This window comes from Ischnura elegans, chromosome 9 (genome assembly GCF_921293095.1).
Source record: "Ischnura elegans chromosome 9, ioIscEleg1.1, whole genome shotgun sequence".
Classification (NCBI taxonomy): Eukaryota; Metazoa; Arthropoda; class Insecta; order Odonata; family Coenagrionidae; genus Ischnura; species Ischnura elegans.
The window spans coordinates 96,243,101-96,269,432 of NC_060254.1; the positions used below are offsets into that span (position 1 = coordinate 96,243,101).

At 39.0% G+C, this 26,332-nt stretch overlaps 1 protein-coding gene across 1 annotated transcript; it reads right to left on the reverse strand.

Annotated features, from left to right (window-relative positions):
- Positions 1–21,595, reverse strand: LOC124165223 (ejaculatory bulb-specific protein 3-like). Its single transcript, XM_046542512.1, has 2 exons — positions 20,497–21,595; positions 1–1,668 (listed from the first exon to the last, which is right to left on the reverse strand). The coding sequence occupies exons 1-2, from the start codon at positions 20,756–20,758 to the stop codon at positions 1,448–1,450; spliced, it is 483 nt and encodes a 160-aa protein (XP_046398468.1). The 5' UTR covers positions 20,759–21,595; the 3' UTR covers positions 1–1,447.
- Positions 21,596–26,332: the final 4,737 nt, after the last annotated feature.

Here is a 26,332-nt window from a genome sequence, read left to right on the forward strand (position 1 = left end):
TAAATTATTTAAAAAATTTATTGAAAACATATTTACATGAAAATTATGAATGTAACCAAATACATGCACTTCACAGTCGCGCATTTTAAACAGAGCAGTGCTCATATTTGAGCATCAATTCTTCTAAATAGATTACATGGCAGCATCAGATTTCTGCCCTAAGTGATAATAGTTACATCCTTTCTTCAGTCTTACCATAAGTTATGGTTTAATGAAAGTATAGCCTCTCCTTATTCTTGAGTAGAATTCCTCCTACACACGAATTAGTGATTTTTTTTCATCATTGAGAATGTCTTGACTGTTTTCTGTGTCCTTTTTAAATAGCCACAAGATTTTCCTCTCTGCTATGGGTACATATTTACACATGGAATGCACCATCCATATCCTGGCTTATAAAATTTTGGACTCTTTATTGGAATGTTTTTTTGTTATGTCATGTATTATAAAAACCTTTTAATCATGTAATAATCAAGTCTATAAAAATGTATCAATATCAACTCAAAGGTGTGATCTGATAACCATTCAACTAGAACAAGTTAGTGTTTATTCTCTTTTACCTTTGTGTGAAAATAGCAACAAATAATCATTTTATATTCTTTATGCCCCCCTCCGGCACTAGTCACTATCACTAGTTCTTCTCACCGCCGTAGACATATGTTGAGAAGTGGGAATTATTTTGATTATTTATTGGGGTATTGTATAAGCATTTCAGTTCTGTTGCTCACATATCGGTGCTTCATAATAAGGTTGTTAAATTATAGAAGTGGAGGTCTGGACAGATGGGATGAATGTGTTTGACCCATGCAGGTGGTTTTGAGCTACTAGGTTGAAGGAATATGGCTCAATGCCCTGGATTGTGGGCAGCGAACTGTACATGAGACTTTTTTTTTTAATTATCCAATATCAGGGTCAGACTACCTCTCAGAAATTCCTTTCGCCCCTCAGAGCCCTCCCATGCATGGTAAGCTTCTATTTTTGCGATAGATTTAATCTGACTAAATTCCTTAGAAGAAGTATGAATGCAAAATAAATGGAAAAATTCATCATTTAGCCACCCAAATTGTGCAGATGCACTTGAACAGAAGATAGGACCTGTTATAATTTGGTTCATGCATTTTTAGAAGCTCTGCTTTGTGTCATCAAATTTGTCCATGCAAATTTAGTAAAGCTATCTTGTAACCCTGGCCTCTGGTAAAGCTAAAATGAGTTAATAGCCGGTTTTTGCTCTCAACCTTAAGCTTATAGTTCAAATTCTGGAAGTCTTCAGGGAAGATGTATGTGTTGTGATATCATGCTCACACCAAATATTGGTGAGGTATGATGATTCTAAATTTTAGGATCGTGAGTATGGAATGGTGTAAAGGCTGATGCAATGAATATCGTGTGACCTCATGATGAATTTGGCAAATAACAGAACTTTTTGAAATAACTGATCACAAGCTCTCTCTCAAGGGGTTTGGACGACCGTTGGTTGATTGTCTACTGCTGGCCCTCCTTCCTTCTCCAGCAAACGTTTCCGATAGGACATATCTGGGTCATATCTGTCGAGAAGCATTAACCATTCTTCCTTGTAGTCTTTGGAGAGTTTTTCCATAGCCTTCTCGAGACCAACCTTCTGTTTCTGCGTACACCTGCTGCAGTTGTTGTGCAGATGATCTGGCAGAATTTCTGGATTATGAAAGAGGAAAATAATTATTAGACATGCTTGTTTTAATGTAATTTATAATAATGCACATATTATATAATAATATTTTCACCTTTATAATTTTCTAAAATCTTATTTTATTACACTTAACTGGACAAAAATAATTTGTGATATAGATAAATGCAGAAATACATTTACATTTAAGGTTACTGCCATTGAAAGTTAAAACCTGATTATACATTTGTAGAGTATCATATCTCTTTCACTGCCACTTAGAGTTAATTTTGAGTGTGGTGCATTCATGATTTCTTTTATGATAACCTGCATATATTATTAGAGTTGTTTTAGTGTAGATAATACACAAAAAACAGTTAAAGCTAAATAAAATGCGTATAATTGTAGCTTCCTTATCCAATCTAAGCATGCAAGCAAGATAGGTATGCACATGGAATTAAAGGAGGAGGTACCCTTATTTTCTATTTCCGGAGTAATATGTATTTTTTATTTCAGGTTTCCATCCAATTTATTGTCTTACGTTTTGTGTTCAACCTTATGTTGACCCTTTGTCCCGGCAACGACAACGAAAATTGGATGGCCATTGAGGTTGTGATCAACTAAGGTAAGCTTCAATTTCATAATTCATTATTATTATATATTTTTATCATTTTTTTAAAAAGTAATTACCCCACGTGCATAATATTTAAATAAGTTTGAATTGCTGTAAATGGAATCAATATAAATCGATTAAGAACTATAATATTTTGGAAACATGGCCATGGGAGAAATTGGGAGAAGTGCTGTACTACAGTGCTTTGTTTGTCTCATTTTTCTAAAATTTAAACCTAAAGTTTGTTGAGCAATACTTGCCATACCATATGCCAATATATATTTTAGAAGTACATAGTGTTTGATAATAACTTCTGTGACGTATTTCACCTCTAGTGTAGCAAATCGTGTGAGGAAAAGTACACCTGTGTTTCTCTTCTATTTTTTAAATTTTTTTTTACATTTATGCATTGATTTTCTTAATTGCCTTCCTTTCTACCTTATCTCATCCATTACCCAATTCCGTGGCCCTCTGACCAGGTCAGACTCTACATTTTTGCTGATGTTTCAGTAGATAATTTTTCCGTCATCCTCGGGGCTGGTCGATGCCGAGTGGTTAATATACAGTTGTGGGTGGATGAGGCCAGTTGTGATTGACCGAGCCAAGTGTGACCTTTCCCATCATTTTTAAAATGACATTCCAAGCTTTCATCAGGTTTGAGCTGTCCATTTTAAATATCAGCCCCGATGATCATGGAAAAGTACACTATCGGCAGAAATTGAAAGACTTACCTTGTCAGAACCCTGAGAATTATTCATCACAGCAGTTCACAGGGAAAACGTGAAACCCTTACCCAATTCTTAAAATTGCCCACTAAAGATTTAGGCCTTGGAGAATTTATTTCATCCAACTACTCCTTAGACGAAGAATGTTTATTGATTTTTACCTATTCAAATGCTGCCCCATTTGAAATATTCAATTGCGTCCAATTGAAAAGTGACAAATTTCAATTGAATATATGGAAATTCAATCGAATATGAGGAAATTCATTTGAAAAATGGCACATTCAATTGAATCGGCAGATTTTTTCCTATAGGGTGGTCGAATTTTCAGTGCTTTTTATAGTTTATTGTGGTCATATCATGGGTTAACTGGGCAATCAAAAATTGCCCTATTTGAGAAAAGGTATTGACTATCCTCCAGGAGCAACGAAAAGCCGTGAACCGCCCTCCTCGGACAGAAAGACCCTACATAATCTCAGCGCTCAGCGTAAATGTGTGGGACGTGACGTCACCACTTTGAAACGTCGTCCGAAGGAGATTTACTCCTTCCCACATCGCTACTGCTTGCTTAGATCTTGCTTCATTTCAACTTGTAGTCGCATAACCTCGAAACATGTCACGAATTTTCCAGCGATCATTGGCCTCAGATTTTGCGGATATGAAAGGAATGTTGTCATTGAATGAGAGATTACTGAAGTTTAGTGACTAAATTCAATTGGATTCCAACAAGTTTGGTGAGTGAAAATATAGAAGCGGTAAATTTAATCCTGATGTCTTAAAATTGTAGGATTTTTAAAGTAATAGGTTATGTATTTCATAGTCATTGAATGACCATAAATCGCTCTTACATGTATGGTATTATGATCCTAGGATTTATTTACGACTGTCCTCCATTTCTCTTTATCGCATCCGCCAGCTTGACATTTCCTTGTGGTTCTTCTATCCCGTTTTCTTCTAGACGTTCCCCAAGTACTAGTTTATTCGTCTTCCTGCCCTTCCATTTTTCCCTGTTTTATGTTTCCTACCTTGTTTCTGTGTCTTGTGGACTCATAATATTTCGTTAGTCCCATTATTAGGTCGAATAAGGGGCTGGCGTAATTCGATTCACGCTGATATGACAATTACATACGTCATTATTTGACTCATTGGGAATCTAACGGTGGGCCGTAACGGCGAACTTACCTACTCACGTCTGCGGGCGAGTATCTCCTTAATTTTTAGCTTGGTTATGTAGAGGAATATGACTGACGACACGTGCAATCATTTTCTTCGTTTAGAATTCCGCCTCGAGCCTCATTCAAATGATATTTTTCCGTCCCTCAGAATGATAGCTCCAGCGATAGGTTTTCAGGGACCAAAGCAGTGATCGGTCCCAGCATAATTTTCTGATTTACACGGTCATTCCCACCGTCCCTTTTTCAATCGCTCTTTCTGTCACACTTTCGTATTTACAGCTGTCATTCAATTAAAACCCAAGCGTGGTTTCACAATCGCTGTTGGCGGCCGTGTGTTCTGATTGGCTGAAAGACGGTTCCAGCGATGGTTTCAGCGACGGAGTAAGGGACGTGCCGAGCGATGGAAAAAGGGATAGGATTTCCATCCCTCCAACAATCGCGGAAAATTACTGTGTGAAGCAGTTATTTTTCCGCCATCATTGCAGCGATCGCTGTAGCTGTCCCCCGAAAGGGATGAAAGAAATGATCGTGCAATTCAGGCTTTAGTTACTATTTATAGTTTTATACTGTTTTTAGGTCAGGTTTGTAGGTAGTCGATAAACCAGTAGCAGTTCATATTAATATGGTGCAAACCTTTAAAATTTGAAGCAGAATTTTTTTAAATGTAACGTAGTTATGGAGGCATACTGGGCAGGGATGGCAAGTGAAACGAAACGACAATGTTTCGTTTCGACCCGGAGGGAAACGAAAATACGATGTCTGGGTTTAGTTTCATTCCCGCACGAAATTAAAATAATGAGTTTAGTTTCGACCCGGGACGAAACTTTACTCCCGGGAACGAAACTAAATCAAACGAAACTCCGCTGATCATAGTTAATTGTTTCCATCCCAGAAGTTGAGTGGAGGGGAATGAGAGGGAATAGTTTCTAACCATTATCTACGTTTGACATAGGCACGTGTAGAGAGGTTAAAACATCGAGCTTAATAATCGAATGGCCAGTTTGTGAGTACATCATATCACAACGCCACTATATTTACATGCCCGACAAAAACGATAAGTTAAATGAGACATGTTGCCGATCGGATAACTATTGGCATCCGTTTTTCCTTCGAGCAATGTAGGGCTTAGATGAATGGTAGGCGGGACTTAGCTGGTGTATTTCCTTTTTATTTTTAACGCCTGGTGTCCTAACACTCCCGCCAAACACCTGCTTAGGCGGCTTGCGGGGTATAGTATGTAGATGGTAACATGGATATTGTATCACGTGAATTGCATACGGTAAGCGTATTGGTCCGCTATTTCTGTGCACTTGGTTGCCAAGAAAAATCATTCATGGGAAGCTCACGGACCTCTCAACGTGAGTAATTTTAAAATCATTTTAATAAACTGTGTTTCTGTTAGAAATCTGATCGGCTCGAATTAACCACGGCTCGTTGATGTTAGAATTTCCCACGTCACGTGATACACATGATGGGCACATGTGTTTACTGAAAATAGTGCTAGCTGCCCGCCCTCTGCTAATTCCACATTAAGGTTTGAACACCTTCCCATAGAAATTCCAGGGTTACCTACAGTCTCGAAGACGATTTTCAACCGCCCTTATTTTTTATTTTCTCGTGAGGTATTGCTCGTTCAAAAATTAGTGTTTTATCTTTTGATCAGCAGGTAATTGAATTAGACTTAAGTCAACATTTGCGTGCATATCAAATATTAAAAAAATGCCCTGATGATTTCAAGGTGACAATTTTAATTTTTAAGCTCGTGACACGTTGAGAAAAAGAGCGATGGAGTGATGACACCTCTTAAATGAAGCACTACTTCCAATCTCTCTCAAAATAATTTTCTGATTGCAGGTTCTAAACCCAATGTCAGATACTAAGAACCCAAATGCTTATCGTGTTCGCCTTACTCCAAATTGGCGATATTAACGGAGAACTTTCTGCGGGTGTTTTTCTAATCACAGAACGTCTATCTGCAGTTATACATTTCATTCTGCGACAATATTGCATCGTCACTCACTATTCTGCTTTGCGGCGAATGGCAAATAGATTTTTGTTCAGTGACGTCAGGGGGTCAAGTCCGCACCCCGCAAATACACCTCCCTCTCTAATGAAGCCCTGTGCAAAAATTTCGAGGCCCCGACTTTGCAGCGTATTGTCCTTTTTAGAAAACCTCTAGGTTTATGGTGATCAGTAGAAGTGAACAGTGATATATCATTGGTCGGAATATGGAGGCTAGAATACAATGTAGAGTGTTGATGCTTCCTTATTATGAGGGAATTCTAACGTATAATATTAATATATCACTTTATTTAATTAATTTACATAATTCATAGCGTACAATATAATGATAATATAATGAAATTAGGCACCTCAGTGATGCTGCCATCCGATGCATGCGGCACCTCAGAATAACAAACATATCTGAGCATCAAGTCAAGTTTGTGCAGAGAAAAGTGTTCATTATTAAAAAAATATCAAAATCAGTTCACAAAATAGAAATTATTATTATAAAAAATATAGGTACTTAAATCGCGTAACAGTACTATAAATCAAAACTTCCTAGCAATTGTCCACAAGTAATTTTATTAACTCGACCGATTTTGATATATTTCGTATAACATATGTGTAAAAAAAGGATGTCTGTTTGTTTGTCCGCTATGCATTTTAATACTGCTGCACTGATTGCAATCAATTTCGGTACGCAGGTGCATTTCACGCTCCCAAACCTTGTGGTGCTACTTCCGGTCACATCCGACGCGTCCTTTGCGTCGTTTTCTCCTTACCGTTCGTTACGTCACGTCATACAGCTTCTGCGGTAGGACATCCTGCCGGGTAGACACACCTCTTGACACGCTCAATGGGAAAACATAAATCAGAAGATTCTACAATTAACTATTTATCCTCTTGTAGGTTCGAAGATTTTCGCGGCGTTGATTAGATGATCTCTCCATTCTATTCGGGTTTTCACCGCGTCCGTTGTATTTTAGTGACCTTCGACCTGAAGACGCTGACTGCAATGTCAGCGAAACTGTTGTCACTAAAACACAACGGACGCGGTGTAAACCCGAATAGAAAGGAGAGATTATTTATCCTCTTGGTGCAAACCTTTTTGCTGGGGTATGCGTTCACACGACGCTTTTGGTCTGCGCAGGTTCGTAAACATAACGACCAGTGTAGTGGAGCGGGATGTAAGTTGATCCTGTGTGCGGAGTACGGGAATAGATTTTTTTCGATATTTTACGGTTCAGCGTCTTCCGCTCACCGTTTTATTTCAATTTTGAGTCATCTATGGGATACTTCGGCGATAAAGGGGTCGTGGGTATCATGTTATTATCCTTTCCGAGCAACGCAGGATGGCCTGCTAGTTTCGTATAATCGTCAGGTGACTTTTTATCGTAGCATGTCGTTTAAATACCCTGGGTGAGAGAGACGGAGGGGAAATAGGAGGATGGGAGACACTTCTTTCCCATGGGTATCTCCCGTACTTTTTACCCCTCCAGGATATTTAAGCGACATGCTTCGAGAAGTAGTCAGCTGATTTTAAATCCTAATGTATTGAAACCGGTCGAGTGAATAAAATTATTTGTTCACAATTTGCTCGTCAAATTTTATTATAATTCATTCATTCAAGTAAAATGCTATACGTAAAGTAATTTTAAATTAGAGAATCCTATGATATGTTTATTTAAAATGAACGTGAAATAAAAAAATAGCAATTATAAGATTGCTTTTTGATGGATAGAATCCCTTTGAAATAGCTGAAAAACTCAATCACATATTTATAAGATTTGATTCTTCGAACCAAAGAAAGAAATCTTTAAATATTTCAGGCATTTATATTCTGTGAAAAAATGCCCATCCCGATGGTATTGGAAGTAAACCTCTAGTTAGAAATATTTTACAATTTCTGTAAAGCATCAATTAAAAGGAGATACACGATAGTATGAGTTCCCGAAGAGATGCTGCGAATATTACATTCTCTAGTTTTATGGACCAAAACCTCGCCAGCGATATCTCTAATAGCAGGTGTTGCATCACGTAAACGCTAAAAAATTTTCCTCATTTCTTGGAGAAAGGGGTACGGTCACTTGCTAGTTTCTCCCCTCATATATATATATGCCTCTGTTCTGAACATCTTCCTGTAAATGGATCTATCTTATCTATCCCTTAATTTTTGCGAAGCCACTTACGTAATCCAAGATGCATGGCATCATCCATTTTAGTAATCACGGGATTTTTGAAACCAATTGGTGTAGTATGAATTCAGGTCAAGGTTAGTAAGATCACACAAAAAATATTTGACTACTGGTCAGCGACCAGATGTGACCCTTTGAGTTGAGGGATTTCCGTCGCCAAATTGGTTTTGCTAGAATTGTGACTTGAATACCAAGCATCCCACGTGACCTATAGTGAAAGATACCTCGCCTTCCAGTTATGCTAATTAGAGTGGTCGCATGATTCAGTGTAGTTAATAAGAGAGGTGCTAAGAATTTTTTGCTACCTTTTGCGAAGCGGGGTTCGAGGTCATGTGTCTGCGTCATTCAGTTTTAAAGTCGTCTCATGGTGTATGTGTAGCATATTGAGAGTTGGCAGAGTGGTCAGTCAAGTTGGTCTTCGTCGTTTGCAATTTAATGGCGCTAATTTACGCAAGACATTTAGCACCTCGGATAGGTTTATAGAGAGGCAGTTGTTGCCCTTCATCAATGTGCCACCGTGTTATAAGCACATGTTATGCCCCTTTTAGGAATACATTCTAATTAATACAATAAAATGAAGTTAAACAATTTTTTTAAATGTGACAATTTTTACGTGAGCATGTATGATGTTCATTCCACTGTTGGAGCTCAAAAGCTGCGCCGGTTTTCATCCATATAAATTGGAGGATATATTATTCGTAGCATCTCTTCGGGGACTCGTTCAATCTTTTATCCCCTTTCAAAATATACTTGAATACAATTGTCGATCTTTGCGAGCCAATGTCCTCTCATAATGATGAAGGCACAGGAAGGGGCACATCGCCTGTTTTCCTACTTAATATTCCTGAATCAAGTAGCATTTTCGTAAAGCCTGAATTACACTATCGTTTTTCCGTCCCTTCCGAACGATAGCCTCAGCGATCACTTCAATGATAGCGGAATAATGACATTTTCACGCTTTCATTTTCCGCGATGGCTCCAGGGATAGAAATCCCACCTATTTTTCCGTCGCTGAAACCATCGCTGGTACCTTCCTTCACCCAATCAGAAAGTACGGCCGCTAACAACGATTGTTACATCACGTTTGGCTTTTAATTGAATTACAGTTGTACGAGAAAATACGTAAAAAGGCGGAATAAGCGATGGAAAAAGGGACTGTTTGATTCAGAAAATGATGCGTCGAGTGATCACTCTTGTTCCCTGAAAACCTATCGCTGATGCTATCACTTTGAGGGATGGAAAAAAATGATTGCGTTATTCAGGCTTAAGTCTTGTGTCAAGGGGGCATCCATTAATTACATGAGGCGATAAGCGGGTATCGGGGTCAAGCCGAATCTCACCCAATCTCTCGAAGGGAGAAGGAGGGGTCCTGGCAAGTATCACATAATTTTTTTCCGAAATAAACAGGGTAAAATCACGATCTTAGTAATGTTAAATACGTATAGTCTTGACTAATCTCAAATAAAAATAATTAAATAACCAATAATAAATTCAACGCAATGAAGCATATATTAACGTATTTACCCTGAAAATACGCATTTTAAACAATCTCACGTGATATTAGGGGGGGGGGGGGGGTAGGGGTCGATCCAAATCTAACGATATCTCACCAATGGAGAAGGGGGGTTCCAAAAATCGCCGATATGTCCTCACATGGGCGCTCCCCAATCTGCTGGTCAACTGTTGTACCCCAAATATTGCCACCCGTCTTCTAATGAATGTTTATTTCTTCCTTTCCGGCTAATTTTAAAAGTAACATTTTTCTCTACTCCTATTCATGTGGTTGAGGTTTCACCGAAACTTTTCGGCGCAAAACAAATACCTCAGTGCACCTTTTGTTAAATAATTTTTAAAAATTATGTGGAATTGACGACTCCCGTGGCGGCGCGGCGGGGTATCTAATATCGTGGGTCCCGCGTGTGTTGGTTTCCTCTCTCTCGAGGGCATGGGTGCTTGTGTGATCGTCCTTCGTCGTTGTTCGATAGATTAGGCCGCTGTACAGGCAACATCGCACATTTCGGAAATCTCCTTTCTCACAAGGCCTTGAATCACTGTTTTCGGATCGGTGGAAATTAATCTGAATAAATGAATAAAAATTATTTAAGAATCTCCTTTCGTTTTTTCCTCATTTAACCCTCATATGGATTCGCTGCGCCTTAGCGGCGCTCGTGGTTTTAAAAGTGGTGTAAAAATTTTCCATTCCAATGAATCATTTTGAAATTTTCAGTAGTCTATTTTTTCTGCTTTGTGCGTCTAAATATAAAATTTTGTTAGCGTAGTGTCTATAGTTTACATTTTATTGGCCTCTAATGGAAAAAGTTACGTCGTTGGATTTTCGGCGCCGCTGCGGCGCTCAGCATTTCCTCGTCGCTACGTCGTTGACTGCACTCTCAATATTAATGTCAAAGCAATTATGTTTCGTATGAAATGCTATAATATATTTATAATCATATTATTTATATTTCTAAACATTATAAACAAAATAAAATTGTTAAACAAAAGGAAAATATTACCATACCAATTTTGCTTTCTATTTTAGCTAAGAATCAATCTATTTGCCTCGTTATGATGTTCATTGACAAAACTTCATATTTTTACAAGAAGTATTCATAAAAACTCATGGCTAGTCAAAGTTGTTTTTTCATGGGCCTCCGACTTAGTTTTGCTTGGGCCGAGAATTTCCTCGTCGCTACGTCAGGGTCTGCACTCTCAACGCTAATGTCAAAGCAATTATGTTTCATATGAAATGCAATAATACATTTATAATCCTATTATTTATTTTTTTAACTTATAAAGCAAGTGAAATTGTTTAACAAAAGGAAAATATTACAATACCAATTGTGCTTCCTCTTTTAGCTAAGAATCATTATGTTTGCTTCGTTGTAATGTTCATTGACAAAACTTCATCTTTTCGCAAGAATTATTCATAGAAACTCATGGCTAGCCAAGTTTTCCTTGTTTTTTCCGTGGCTTCCGACTTAGTTTTGCTTGGGTACCTTCTCCGCTCCGCGCCCACGTACCTGCCGTGGTGATAGTCGCCTTTGGGTACATCCTAGGGTGACTCTGTTTAGAATTACTCCAAGCCGCAATTCTAAGAAAAATTTAACACAATGCATTATCCGAATTCGTAGAATAATGCTTCCTCACCGTTGTGTGAATATTTCTCGCTGAATGAGTAACTGTAACTTGCCAGGAGATTCAGAAATTTCACCGACTACCGTGAAGAACACATCGCACAGTTATTGTTATATGTCTTGTACCTTTCATTCGAAAAAAAATCCCTTTGCGTCTAAGATAGTCTATACAAAATTGCAAGCGTTAATACAGTTACTGATGACGTGACAGTTTACCATTGGGGTGAAATCCAGATAACTACCCAACTAATTGTGTGATAGAAAATAATTTCTCTTTCCTGACGATGAGTTTAGACTTCACATGGTAAAAATCGTTTCATTATGAATAGGTGAAAAGACAATTTACCGTGAGGTGAAAATTTGTGAACATATTTCTTGTTTCTTTGTGTACTGAAATGCACAGATGTTTTATGCATTGGGGGTGTTACTAACGTAAAGGGGTGAGTGAGGAGGAGAAAGGAGAAGGAATGCCAAGAGGTTGTTTTGAGGTGAAGTGGTGGTAGTGTGTCGACTGCCAAGGATCGGGGAATACCCAGATCGTTAGGACAGGTAGGAGTAGAAAATCCTTATTGCGGAAAAGGTTGGGAGTGCAAGGAGGCAATTAGATACAAAAGCATGCTTTTTCTTCTTCCTTCCATCGCTGCATGAGGGACAGGGAACAAAAGCCTTGTCAAAACGCCCTGCGGTGGCCCTCCCTTCATTCCGAGAAGGTCTAGCTCGGTGGGTCATTAGGGTGGAGAGAAGTTCAATCAAGTTCTGTGGGTGGGGGGAAGAAGGTGGTGAATGACGAATAAGGGAGCTTTGTGGGAAGGTATGGACAGTCTCAATGTTTGGGTCAGTGAAACGCTAAGAAAGAAAACGGAAAGAAAATGTAAGGGAAGTCCTTCCAAAGTGAGGGTATTTTTGTCACCCCAAAGCATTCTTTCATCGGTTTCTCACGCAGAGCTGGACGAAAAAAAGGCAGCTGCTCCTTCTCCCCTACCACCAATAGCACATACTTCTAAGAATTTTTTTTTTTTTTATTTCCCACCAATCCAGGAGTAAAACCTAATCTGATGCACTCCCACGCAAAACATTTACCCGTCCATATCTAAGAAAACCTTTTCCTTGGGCTACACGTCCCCAGTGGGGGAATAGGGCTCCGTGGTAGGAAAAGAGTACCGACTCTTCTAGCTTCAACTCCAAAGAAGCGTAGGGTTCTTTGACACGTCGCTTGTCATCCCATATTATTTATATTTCAAAACCCATAAGACTTGATTTTTTTAATGCAGGACATAAGCTCCCAGAATATTCGTAAGATTTGTCTTGATCGCCAGAATCTAGTAAAAATCACGAAAGTAACACTCGTCTCTTCTCACTTAACCTACATCTGTTCCATTATTAACGTTTAATAACTTATCCTTCTATATACACTGCAAAGATATAACAAATGGGTGGACGTAGTGAAGCAAAATTATGTAATATGGGCATAAACGAATTTTATTCGGTCATCATTTTTAGTATTTAGATACATAAAATTATAAACAATATAAACATTAAAAAGCGGAGTTTGTCGAGCTCTGCATGTCAGAAAAATATTTCAAACAACAATAACACATGAAATTAAAACTTTCATTCAAAAATAACACACAAAGGGGACTGAAATAAAGAGCATTACGGCAAGAAATGGAAAAGAATGCAGCGTTCAAGATTTTTTGTTATAACTTCTACAATAAGGGTTTAAATCTAGCAAAACACGGTAAGAAATAAAGATAATAGATGTATTTACCATTATCAATCGGAAAACTTGTAAATTCTGGCTAACTTTGAAAGATAATAGCAAAAAATGACGCGGCGCCGCTGCGGCGCCGAGAATCCAACGACGTAACTAATTTTGTAAATCCATATGAGGGTTAAAAGCGAAACATTGTTGCCTACCATGTGGATGTCTCGATAGGGTGGTTTCCTATTATTTTTTATTGCCTAAATCGAAATATTATTACTCCTGGAGTACGCATTTCATGCTCTTAGATTTTTAAATGTTGATATATATTTTTCGCGATTAAACGATAAGTGAAAATTTTCAAGCGCGCGAAAAGGCGACGGCTAAGTAGGAATGTTGGGAAAAGCCCGTGTGACGTATTTCTGGTTCCAGCTATCGCCGTGTGAGGTGACCTTGGGGCGAGGCGCTGAGTGCTAATACGACGCTTGCTGCTAGCAGGTAGCAGAGTACCCTGCTAGCAGGTAGCGCTTGGCTTAAATAAGGATTATTATTACCCTATCAAACGAAGGAAACTTTCCGAACTTAGATAATTTTAATGGGTAATTAAGAGATGTTTCCCTGAGCTCTGTGCCTCATGCATGCATTGGTAATCTCAGACAATGTAAAACTCCTATCTACTCGTATAGAAACTCGGTCCCTGTGACGTCACGTGGAGTGGAATCGCATGGACGCCAATCTGGCCTTTTCAAATGAGGTTAAAATTGAATATTAACATTCGTCTAAACTGGGATTTCTAAAACCAACTGATTTGTATATTATGAATACAATAATGGTGGGTAAGGAATCGCAATCAATGCCTTTCGTTTTCTTTGATGAAGGAAATTACCCTATATATTGTGTTGTATATTTACTCTCTTTTCTGCAGTTTTAGTCATATTTGGCGTCATTTCTATTGAACTAACTTATTTTGACTTCAATATGATCTTGAACTCGTTAATCACCCAGAAAGTTATACGGTAAGGTTGTACCTACATCGAAAGTTAATCGTTAATTCTCGGTTGTTACGCATCTTATATTAAATATTTCTCCGAAACTTCTTTTTCATCAACGTTTATATTCTAGCTGTAAATGCAATTTTTCTTCGCACAATCATTCCATGAAGATTCCTTTGAATTTTATATCTTTCAAATTAAACTTTCGATAAAAATTTCTTTTGAAAGCCCTCCTTGAGCAGCCGTTTGCAGTGCACAGGGGAAAAGGATACATTTAAAATCATCGCGGGGATGATAGATATCAACCTCATCTCTTGGTGAAACCACGTAAACACATGACCGAATCATTCAATTAGGGGCATGATAATGCTCGGTTGGTTGGTAAACGAGGAATCCTACTTCATGGTTTATATTTGATTAAAATAAAATGCCATTATATGTTCTTTATTGTACTTCATGAAGGTATCATAAAAAACCATTGTCTTCGAAAACCGGCCTGCTCATATGCCGTATTTACAGAATAGTTTGGTGAGACTTGGAAAATTTAGCGATGGAAATAATACGACGATTGATATTAACTGACAGTGAGTGAAATGCAAATTTATTGCCAGCGCTTCCTGTCCAATCGATAAACGAAATCACCGCTGTTCATTCAGTGCACGCGTCATTATCAAAGTATTTCATGGCATGAAGGCAATAGGGTGGTTTCCTTTTATTTTTTTATTGCCTAAATCGAAAGATTATTACTCCTGGAGTACGTATTTTACGATTTTAGATTTTTAAATGACGATATCTATTTTTCGCGATTAAATGAAAAGTGAAAATTTTCAAGCGCGCGAAAACGCGGCGCGTAAGTATGGATGCCGGAAAATCTCTCCGTGTGATGTATTTCTGGTTCCCGCTGCCGCCCTGTGAGGTGACCTTGAGGCGAGGCTTAGCGCTGATACGACGCAGGCTGCTAGCGGGTAGCTGAGTACCCTGCTGGCTGGTAGCGCTTGGCATAAATAAGGATTATTAATACCCTATCAAATGAAGAAAACTTTCCAACCTTAGCCATTTTTAATAAGTGATTATTAAAACATGTTTCCCTGAGCTCTGCGCCTCATGCATGCATTGGTAACCTCAGACGATGTATAGCTCCTTTCTTCTCGTATAGAAACTAGGTCCCTGTGACGTCACGTGGAGTGGCATCGCATGGGCGCCAATCTGGCCCTTTTCAAATAAGGATAAAAATGGACCATTGCCTTTCGTCTAAACCGGTATTTCTAAAACGAAATAATTTGTATATTATGAATACACTAGTGGTGGGTAACGACTCGCAATCAATGCCTTTCGTTTTCTTTGATGAAGGAAACTACCCTATTGGTAGTGATAAGTACCCTCTTCCACATTCTATCTTGTTCGGCATGCAATAGCGGAATATTTCTTTGTGTCTTCAAAAAACTGGCGAAATCAGGACCAGTAGGTAAGTACGATATATTGTTTTCAATTGTAAAATTACATTCATATGTCCTCCGAGTGGTGAAAATCCGCGTATTGGAGATTCAAACGCCGCAACGCCTAAGTTAGCCTGCGAGGACCCATTCCGCCATCACCAAGGTCGGGAATGTACAGCTGAAAGACTTTCAGATTAGGCTCTAAAAAGTTATATTTTAAATTAATTTAGCAAATGTTTACAGTGGATTCGAAACCGTTGGGCGGGCTCGCGTGATTTCTCTCCTGGGCCGAAGTCTGAAGCTATAAGCTTATCACCTCTGCACCACAGAAGGGGGAGGACAGGAAGGAAAAAAGGAAGGAGGCGCCGCCGCGATAGGAGCCCGACGACGCCTCCTGGGACGGGATAGGGAAGGAAGGGGTGGGACGAGGAATCCCATACCGTCACAAAGGCGGGCGGGTCCTACCAGTAGCGAAACCAGGAAAACCATTGCTGTGCCTGCGATTTTAGAGGATTATTCTATGAGGAAGAATAATCCAACGATCAAATCGCTAGATAGCAAATTTTTACAATTGTTTCCTTCTCATGAGCATATTTTGCGGTGAGTTTAGGAAGACCATGAAAAGTAATATTTATCCCACGATGAAGTTGATGTGGCCCTAATTTTTTTCCCATAGGCCGGCCTTGACTCCTCGGGACTGGAAAGAAGAATGACCGGTTGGAATGGTGGTCAGTGAAAGCTTAACGGATACGTGTGAAAATATTACGGTTGTGCAGATTCTTTTGGCGAAAGGGAAAACTATAGGGATGTGTTGAATAATGGAGACCTAATTTATCACTCTGGAGTAATTAGTTGGAAAAAAAGATTCTAGATTTGATGGGAATCGGAACGATATGGCGTAATCGAATTGATGGTAGCCTTGCCAGATTTGTTTGAGCAACCTAATCATAAACGCATTAGATTTCAGGTCAACCATTATTTTATCCTGTCATTAAATTAAAGGTTTTTCCCGATGCGCATACCCTATCAAAGAGTGGAAGATTACTTGCTTCTTTTTCTTTTCACAAAGGTGTAAAAGCTTATTTTTTAATTTATATTTTTGTGATCCTCGCGGTGTGAAAGTAAACCATCTAACTACGGGGATAATTTCTTCTTGCGTGTCCGAAGAAAATACCATGTGTTAATGATTGACGTGATTAATCCCTTTTCAGCATCCCATGATGATAGTGTTTCATGTATCTATTTACAACGTATTTAAGGAATCTTTTCTTAAACCATTTATGAATCAGAGAGGAAATCAGAACCCAATTACCGTAACTCTTCGGAATGGATCATATTCGACGTCAGTGATCTATTTTATTGACTCGAATTCATTTTGTTTTATTGAAAAATATTTTATTTGTGTATTTATTTTATTAATGTTTGTTATTTTTCGTCGTGCAGTTAATTATGATGTGTGGTTTAATGACATATCTACAACCACGCACTCCATAAATGAGACCTATTAAGGGTTTTTAAGCAACGTGCTTTAAGAGAATTTGAGGCAGGGTAAATTCAAATTCTCTTAAAGCATGTTGCTTAAAAACCCTTAATAGGTAACATTTATGGAGTGCGTGGTTGTAGATATTTAATTGAACCACTTTACCCTTTTACTATAGGTTTTGATTTTTTGTAACATTAGTCACCTTAGTTATTTTCGTCCTTTAGTTCATTTTGTATTCCAGAGTTAATTATTAAGTTTTACACTTGTGTATGTACAAGTGAATTATTTATCAACTATCAGATAAGTCAAAACATAGCTTCTCATCTCTCGCTCGTGTGATAGTGAAAATAATTTAGTATGAAAATATTGTTTGAAAGGTTTTCAGCGCCAAGAATACGCAAAAAATCAGGTCGATTTCGACCCCTTTTCAAGGTCGTGATCTACATGCATCTGTAGCCACTGGGTTCGAACCTCCCCTGAAATTCATGGAAATATGTAGCTCATACATTATGGTAATGCTCAGAAATAATGGTCATGTTAATAGGATGAATGACATCAGATGGCCCGAGCAAGTACGGGATTGGAGACCTCCAGTAAAACTAAAAAGAGGATGACCAAGAGTGAATTGGAGACGGTGGAATTCAGAGAGCTATGGAAACAAGAGGAATGACGAAGAGGAGTGTAATTACAGATAGAAATGGAAGCTGAGTGTAGGAAAACGAAGACAGTCGTAAACAACATGATGTATATACGTCCATGAATGAGGGTCGAAATTTATTTACATATATTATAAAGTATTCGTGGCACAGAAAAACGTTTCATAGTTAAATAAATTTAGACCCTTATTCATGGAAGTGTCATGCTTGGGTTGGGGGAGTTGGAAAGGGCAGCTGGGATTATCACTTGGTTCGAACCGTATCCAAATTATAATATTTAAGACATTAAATCTTGAGTAAATGAAACACCCGAATATTTTTTCTGGCTACGGCCTTGCCCATGTTAGTAATTAATTTAGTTTTTAATCAAAACTTCGTTAATATCATCATAATCGCATTTCAAGTCTGGACCTCTGTGAAGGGTGACCTTGATACGGAGAAGCACTAGTCTAGTATTGGATAGGGAGAATAGTAATAAGAGAATCCTTTTGACGACATGAGCATGCTCTTCACGACTAAAGGTCTAGAGAGTCGTGACTGTGACTGAAAAAAATGATCTTCTTGCACCTGAACTGTGTACGATTGACTCTGATAAAAGTCTTCAGAAATCAATTTCGTGGTTGTCTCGTGAAGGGTCGTGAAATTCAAATTTATAGTCATGAGGAAAACATCCCCTTGACCGGGAATCGAGTCTCCGCCCTTCGGCTTTCCGGGCCGCTGCACAGGTTACTCCGCTCTCTAGGGTTCTTGATTCTCATGAAAGACCAAAGGACCTTGGCTCGATTTACGGTCCAGGTAAATTTTTTCCAGCGGCAATCAAGATCAAAAAAATTGTTTACATCTTTTACTTATTAATTTCTCCGATACGTGAGCCTATCTCCCTCAGCAACATTGGACAGAATCATATCCATCACACTAAGCATTGATTTTTGATTCAACAACATGAGTCACCTATCCTCAGATTGTATACTCTAAGGCTTCTATGACGGATTTGTACATAACTATTTGTTCGGGTGGTGCTCAGTGTTAAAAAAAAAACACCTCGGTACCGAAACGTGGGTAACCGTGGATTGGATAGACTCTCCACTCATTTCTCTTTTCGTATTTTCATATGTCATCGCTTATTATTCCTTTTTACCTGTCCCATGAATCCGAAACGAGGCCCTTTTCCTTCGATTAGTGATCAGAATAAATATCATCGTGGAATGAGATTTACTTTATTTGACCGGGAATGGTGATTGTGGATCGGGTATGTCTGAGTAAGATAGTCATGACTTCAAATGCCAAAGGTGGCGGTAAATTTTCATCAGAATCCTAGTCTTTATTCAGGTCATACTTTGGTAAAGTATCAAGCTCAGTGCTCCGTTCAATAGGGTGGTTTCCTATCATTTTTTTATTGCCTAAATCGAAAGATTATTACTCCTGGAGTACGTATTTCACGCTTTTAGATTTTTCAATGACGATATCTATTTTTCGCGATTAAATGAAAAGTGAAAATTTTTAAGAGCGCGAAAACGCGACGGCTAAGTATGAATGCTGGGAAAACACCGTGTGACCTCATTCTGGTTCCCGCTGAGGCCGTGTGAGGTGACCTTGGGGCGAGGCTTTGAGCGCTGATACGACGTAGGATGCTAGCAGGTAGCGCTTGGCTTAAATAAGGATTACTAATACCTTATCAAACGAAGAAAACTTTCCGACCTTAGCCAGTTTTAATAGGTGATTATTAAGACATGTTTCCCTGAGCTCTGTGCCTCATGCATGCATTGGTAATCTCAGACGATGTAAAACTCTTATCCTTTGGTGTAGAAACTAGGTCCCTGTGACGTCACGTGGAGTGACATCGCATGGGCGCCAATCTGGCCTTTTTCAAATGAGGATAAAATTGACCCTTGCCATTCGTCTAAACCGGTATTTCTAAAACCAAATAATTTGTATATTATGAATACACTAATGGTGGGTAACGAATCGCAATCAATGCCTTTCGTTTTCTTTGATGAAGGAAACTACCCTGTTGATGGGATGTAGAGCTATTAATACTTCAGCATATCCCTGAGTAATGTCATTACCGTTGGCACCTATCGCTCCCCCCTCCTCATTCCTCTTTTACAACGTTTCCCACCCTGCTCCTTCATCTTAGTCTTGCTGGCTCCCATGCATGTACTCATTCTTTAGGTGGCCTAAAAATGAGCAACCGAACCGAGAGGTGGAGGAAATTCAGCTGTACTTACCGATTGTAATTATCGGTTAGGGGATCAATTGAAATTCTTATGGGTAATTGTATTTTTAAGGGATGTACCAAAATAAACCAGTATTTTTAGAGTTAAAAATCATAGATCGTGTCTATAAATTGAGTATGTCAGTTTTTGTCACAGAACTCTCAGGATTTTTGTTATAGGGTGAAAAGTAAAGTATGTAATAAATATATTGAGCTAAAAGTAAAAACAAGATTACCAGTTTGAGCAGGATTCAAGTAAAAATTCTAGGTTAATTCTAATAGTTGTTAAGCAGTAGAATATGATCGTAAAAAATTATTGTTAAGGTTACTATAGCTGTCTATATTTTATCTAATGAAAAATGTAATAATAGTCTAGTATCTATGCTTTACTCGTGAAAATTGAGAATATTCCATGAAAAGTCTTTTAGTGTACTAGTTAATTGATTATTAGATGATTTGCAATCCATCAATAACACGATTAATCTTGCTCTAGTTTTACATTATTTCACCGTAATGCCCTTGCTACTTACTTTTGAGCTCAGCGCCATCCGGTGGGCAGGGCTTCCTGTCCAGCATGCACTCGACATAATTACGGACGAGGCGTTTGCTGGATAGCACTCGATCGACGTTGATTCTTTCGTATCTTGTCGTGTAGCGTTCGTATTGTCGCCTCGGCCTGGGTTGTGGTCGCGGCTTCACTTCCTCTAGCGCTGGACATCCCACCGGCGCGGCATCGTTCACCAACACGCACACTGCCAGGAAGCATAAGCAGGTGACTACCAAATGAGCCATTGTCCCAACACTTCTGTCCTCTACGCGATTGCGAATATCTGTATGGATTTGGTCACGGGGCAATACGGACTTTTTTGTGGAAACTTCAACGTCCGTACACGGAGTTCTGCAGATTTTCAATGGAGATTTCAACGCCTGCAAATGTCCTTGTGGAAGATGTATCCACTTAACCCAATGTTCAGGGTAACTTTTCTAAGGCTTGCGTTCACCACTGTTATGGTTAATTCGAGGACTCCTCTATACTGGCCTCTGGATGTCTTTCGTACTTGGTCCGTCAATCGTTCGGACTACCCAGAGAACTCAACTTTGTACTCCCGAAACTTTTGAACCCTTGAAACAACTCTAATTTTCAGACGATCCCGATTTTTCTTCCAGAAAGTCTTCAAGCTTGAGTTATCTCACGGAGCCGGTCAGGAAACTGTTATAGACTTCCCGGAGACCGCAATGTTTGGGCCTCGGGAGTCGTCCCGAATCAGTTTCGGAGGACGGAGACTGTGACACACCGAGGGGTTTTCAAAGTCTGCGCTTGTGTCGAGCGCGGTGCGGGTTATTCTGCCTTCTTCGGGAAGTCTTCCAGAAGCTATCCCCTCTCTCCTCTCCACCTTAATCACCTCCTGGAGGTCACACTTATTAGCCGTGCCGGCGTGGACATGCGAGCCGTCCTGCGCCTCGTCTGCACTCTTGGCGGAGAGAGTCGCAGTGGCACTCGTTCGCTATTTACACCCCTATCGCGGGAGTCGAGATTTTTATCCTCCCCACCCTGGCTTGTGCTAATGTTTTTGTGGAGTGGCTGCCCTCGACCCTCCGGCATCGAAAACCTCTTTCGCTCATCTGTGGAGGCAGTCGGGTCCGTTCATTTCCTCTTTATCGCCTCCTCCTCTCGCCGCTGCTACGCCCACGCCACCTATGCCTTCCCATCCCCCCCACCCCACCCCCTCCTCATTTCGCACCCGCCCGTTCCCTTCGCATACGCATCGCCTGGAGAAGAGGCCTGCGCGGCCGCACGCAGCCACCGCAGCTTGCCGTTCAGGGGATTGAAGATCTATGCTAACTCTTCTATCGATATTGCAGTAGATTCCAGTGATTGGGACTTGGATAATAGGGGTATTTCTCACTCATCAGCTGGCCCAAATTTGTCCAGACGAGTTGTAATTCAATGTTAAAAGTGTTTCTAGGCCTAACTATTTAAGTCACATTTTTGGATGAGGAGCAGAGCTTGACCCGAATAATTCACAATTATGCCGAAACTATCAATGTTATCATGGAAAGGCACTTGCCAAAAATTAAAGAAAGTAACGTTTCCTATGAAGTGACACAATTTGACAATTCATATTCTGTAATGAGTTTTTTAAATTATACATTGAGAAAATGTGATGTTAAATATAGTATTTTTTGCAAACTGTTAATCTTAATGAGGCACGGGTTAACGTTACGATAATATTTTGAGCATAAAATTTGCCAATGCCATTTTTAGTCAACTTTACTTTATTGGAAACTTTTTGTGCGGTTCCTTGAGGTTAAATCAAACTTTGATATTAAGTGATCATTTTGAGGTGACAGCGGATTTTTTAGGATGAATCTCATAGAGCAAAACCCGGTTTAACAATTCCCTCGTGTTTTCTCCGGTCTGTTGGGACAGGAAACCATGTAAAGGGGCCTCGCTTTGTTGGTATTTTACTGACTCTTTCGCGAACCATTGAATATTTTTTACGGTTTACGCCGTCCCTCTGGTTAAAAATAATCTAGGTCACCTCTTCTCGTTCACCATTTCTCTGCTAATGGCTGAAACACAAATTAAATTATATCGATGTACGCATCGTTTATTTTATCTTCATGGTAGATTTTTTCTGTAGAATTTCGTAAAAGGAGTCATCACAATTAACTGGATGTTAAGGTAGATGTACATAATTTCAGTCAATTACAGAGTTTCAGGACAAAATTTATGATTTTACTATCTTAAAAAATTCTAAATAACTAATAGATTATACGTAAATTATTAAACTCTCACTTAGCCTCCTATGTTACCTTTTAGCGTCCATTCATGCATCAAGTACAATGAATCTATAGAGAACACAAATTATATCCTTCTACTTCTTTCGAATTTTCCGAAATTAATTAAGATTTTGGGAACGTTTCTGGTAATTTTGCTGGCATACTTCTCAGTCCGTCGAGGTCCAAAGCTGGGAAAACGGTGTTACGTTAGATTCACGCATAATCTTCTATTTATTGTAGTTTGTTTCTGGAAGTTTTATTTCAACCGTGTCCTTCCCAGATATCGCCGTGCTATTTCTTCGATGGCTATTCTGTATTGCATCCCGCATAGCCTGCTGCTTTTCTCCATGGTAATAGACTATCATTGTAGCGCTTTCATTTTCTCCGAAGTCCTATTTTCTTTTGCTTCTCATGGATGCAAATCAAGCCGCTGCCCTTTTAATGAAATAACTTTATTAATTGTACTGGGGCTGTAATCCTGAATAACAAAAATATATACATTTTTGAGTTACATAAATGAAAAATTTGGGACTATTGAAACCTTCTCGGGTTTTCCACCGGATGAGTTGCTTGTAGGCCGACGTTTCGCTGGATGCCTCTGCCATCGTCCTCAGGGCATGATGATCCGTAAAATGGTACCTTTTATGTAGCGGTTTGTTTCTCGCCAGAAGTTATCAGGTTCCTTCTGATTTCTCGCGCTAATTTTCTTCCTTGATTTTCGTGGTGCTGGGTTGCAGGCGACGCTTAAGCGTATCACAGTCACAGTTGAAGTTTTTTGTTTCCCTTCGGACCTCGATCGCCTCCTTCGTTATCCGGTCCTAGTAGTCGTTGGAACAATGCCAAAGAACAAAGTCTAATTATTTGGAACTAACATTTAGAAAACTTAAATGTAAATTAATAAAATTTTCAAAACTAGAAGGCTGAATGCAAACATTTTGAGAATCAATTAACAAAATTCATCTACATACATTTTTGAAGTTAGCAATAGAAGAACCGCTCTAAAAATTACTTTGCACTTTTCTTAAAATATACTATTTGCACTTTCTATTTTTTCAATGCCTTACATTTATCTTCTGGGTCTCACGCAAAAGCTTTAAAATTGGATGAACCGGTGTTCTAAGAATTTATGATAGATAGATATTCTCTTCCAAAATGTTTACTTGACTGCTATTCAAACCCGCATCTCCTTATCGCCGTTCAAGTTTTCCACCAGTTACCAATCATCGAAGAGAATTTCTGTCGGACGGAGCGAGCTTCTCAAATCCGTATTGTGGCTGTGGAGAAGACATTTTGAAATTCAATCGTAGCATGCAACCTCTCCCCCTTTCTCCTTGTAGTTTCTTTTCCGTCGACTTCTACAACCATCATCAATTATAAATTGTCGTTCCCGTCATCAAAAATGACGACGACCCGTGGCCAAAGACTTGAAGTAGTACATAGTCTGTTTGTTACTGTCTTCTTTGTCACTTCATTGTTTTTTTCACTTTACTAACATTTTGTTACTTCATTGTCTCTTTGTTACAGTCATCTCTGTAAATACATTCCGTAATTGAGTGACGGAGATTTGAAAGTGCTTAGCTGACTCCAGCTAGAAAATAGGATCTATCCTGAATAGTTGATTGTTCCTTTCCGCGTCATATAGTTTTTTTAAGAATCTAGTATGGTAATAATAAAAAGGATTTAAAATTTATCTTTTATTTACAACTAATATCATTAAATGGCTTTATTTTATAAACACGACAATACACCGGGGAATCGTCACGAAGTTGTTTCTACCAATTGGCTTAAGTCGTGATATCCCGGCGGCAATACACCTGATTTTTCTCTGAAGACAGCAAAATTCTAAAGGAGAGAATGCTTTGGTGGCTTTATTGATTGAATCACTCCGTCGGATTCCGAAAATGGTTTGAATCCCGAAAAAGACAATTTTTTCACGATAGAATTTTCTTGCTCCCCAAAACTTGATGGTGACTCCGCCTAAAGGCTTTCCGCAGGTAAATCCGCAGTTATTTCCTGAAATGTTTAAAGAATGTTTTCCTGGAAACAAACCATAATTTATTTTTGTGGATATTTCTAAATGTATAAAATACTATTCTGATTTATAAATTATAGGCAAAGATTTTGTAATATTTTCAATGAACAGCTAGTAATCACTCACAACAGTGATTCAACCGTAACGTTTCGTTTGGATAGGTGAGGAAAGAGGTCATCATCCTAGGCCAAATCCATACCCTTCGATCTCTCGATTGTTCGATGTTTGAGATATCGGTCGAATAAACAAGTTGATATAAATCGGCCATTATTCCATGGCCCAGACCACGAAGACTACAAAAGAGGATCCTCAAGTCGGCCTCTAAATGCGTTGTCACCCACCGCGCATTTAAATGGGTTTACGAAAGCCGCCACCTGTGCCGCTGACGGGCAAATTGATCCGAGTTTTACGGGGAAATAAGATATAATTAGGAGTGTTAACCGAAATTGATATGCATGATGATGTGGTCTCTCAAATTCATGACTTTTCCATGCTATTCCTTGCAATTAAAAACATTATTATGCAAAATATGAGGAAAAAAATGTTCACATGCACTCATCACCGCGCCACGTATATTTTTGAAAACGAATTAAAATGCGACCGAAGTGGCAACATCCTTCTGTGGGATGGAATTGGGCCTCCTCTGTGTAGTTCCCTTGTCCCGGAGTAAGCCACGGGCGCGCGAATTCCACCGATGAGAATGTGAGGGTGAGTTCCTTTCCGTGTGCCACTTCGCATTTCGAGGATTTTTGCTTGGGGTGTGTGAAGGCTTCATACGGTTCCGAACCTGCGCACAGTGGTCCGAAATCGGAAAAAGCCGGACAAAAGTTCAAATCGATTTTATTGGGGTAGAGACTTGAAACTTGGTGTGTATATACTCGAATATAATTGGTGATTATGAAACAATGAATTATTTTTCATAGATCCTATCCGTTGCTAAGATACAGAGGAACAACCACGACCAAATTTCCTAAAGCACGCCCGATCTCGTTTTTCTTCGAAAAACTTAGAAGTTAAGCTGCTGGTAGGGTTTAGGAAGGATTTTAATGAAATAAGAAAAAAATACATTCCGATAATTCGGTACTTTATCTAGATTTTCCATCATTTTTAAACATTTTGGTTAATATTGATGTGGTATAATGTCGAAAAATGGAGATCCCTTTTTCAGGGAAAACCTGACATAAAGTAGGCAATATCTTTAGTTTAAGAAATATTAGTTCTTTTTTTCATTAGAGTATTTAATAGAGAAAGTTTAAGGGTATAACACTGAAGTCTGGGAAAAAGTCTGCAGCTGCGAAAATGAACGCAATTTTTCGAACTCAAGTTTCAAGTCTCCACCTCAATAAAAGCAATTTTGGACTTTTGTCCGGCTTTTCCCGAATTCGGACCACTGTGCTGCGGCCCTTTCAATTGGTAGCCCAATGGTCTACCCACTCGGCCACGATGCTCTCACGAAGCTGTTGCTAGTGAAAAAGAAAATTGTGTTTGTTAAACCGAAATTATATGTGTCATAAAACAGGGAATGTTATAAAAAAATAAACGTCAGCAAC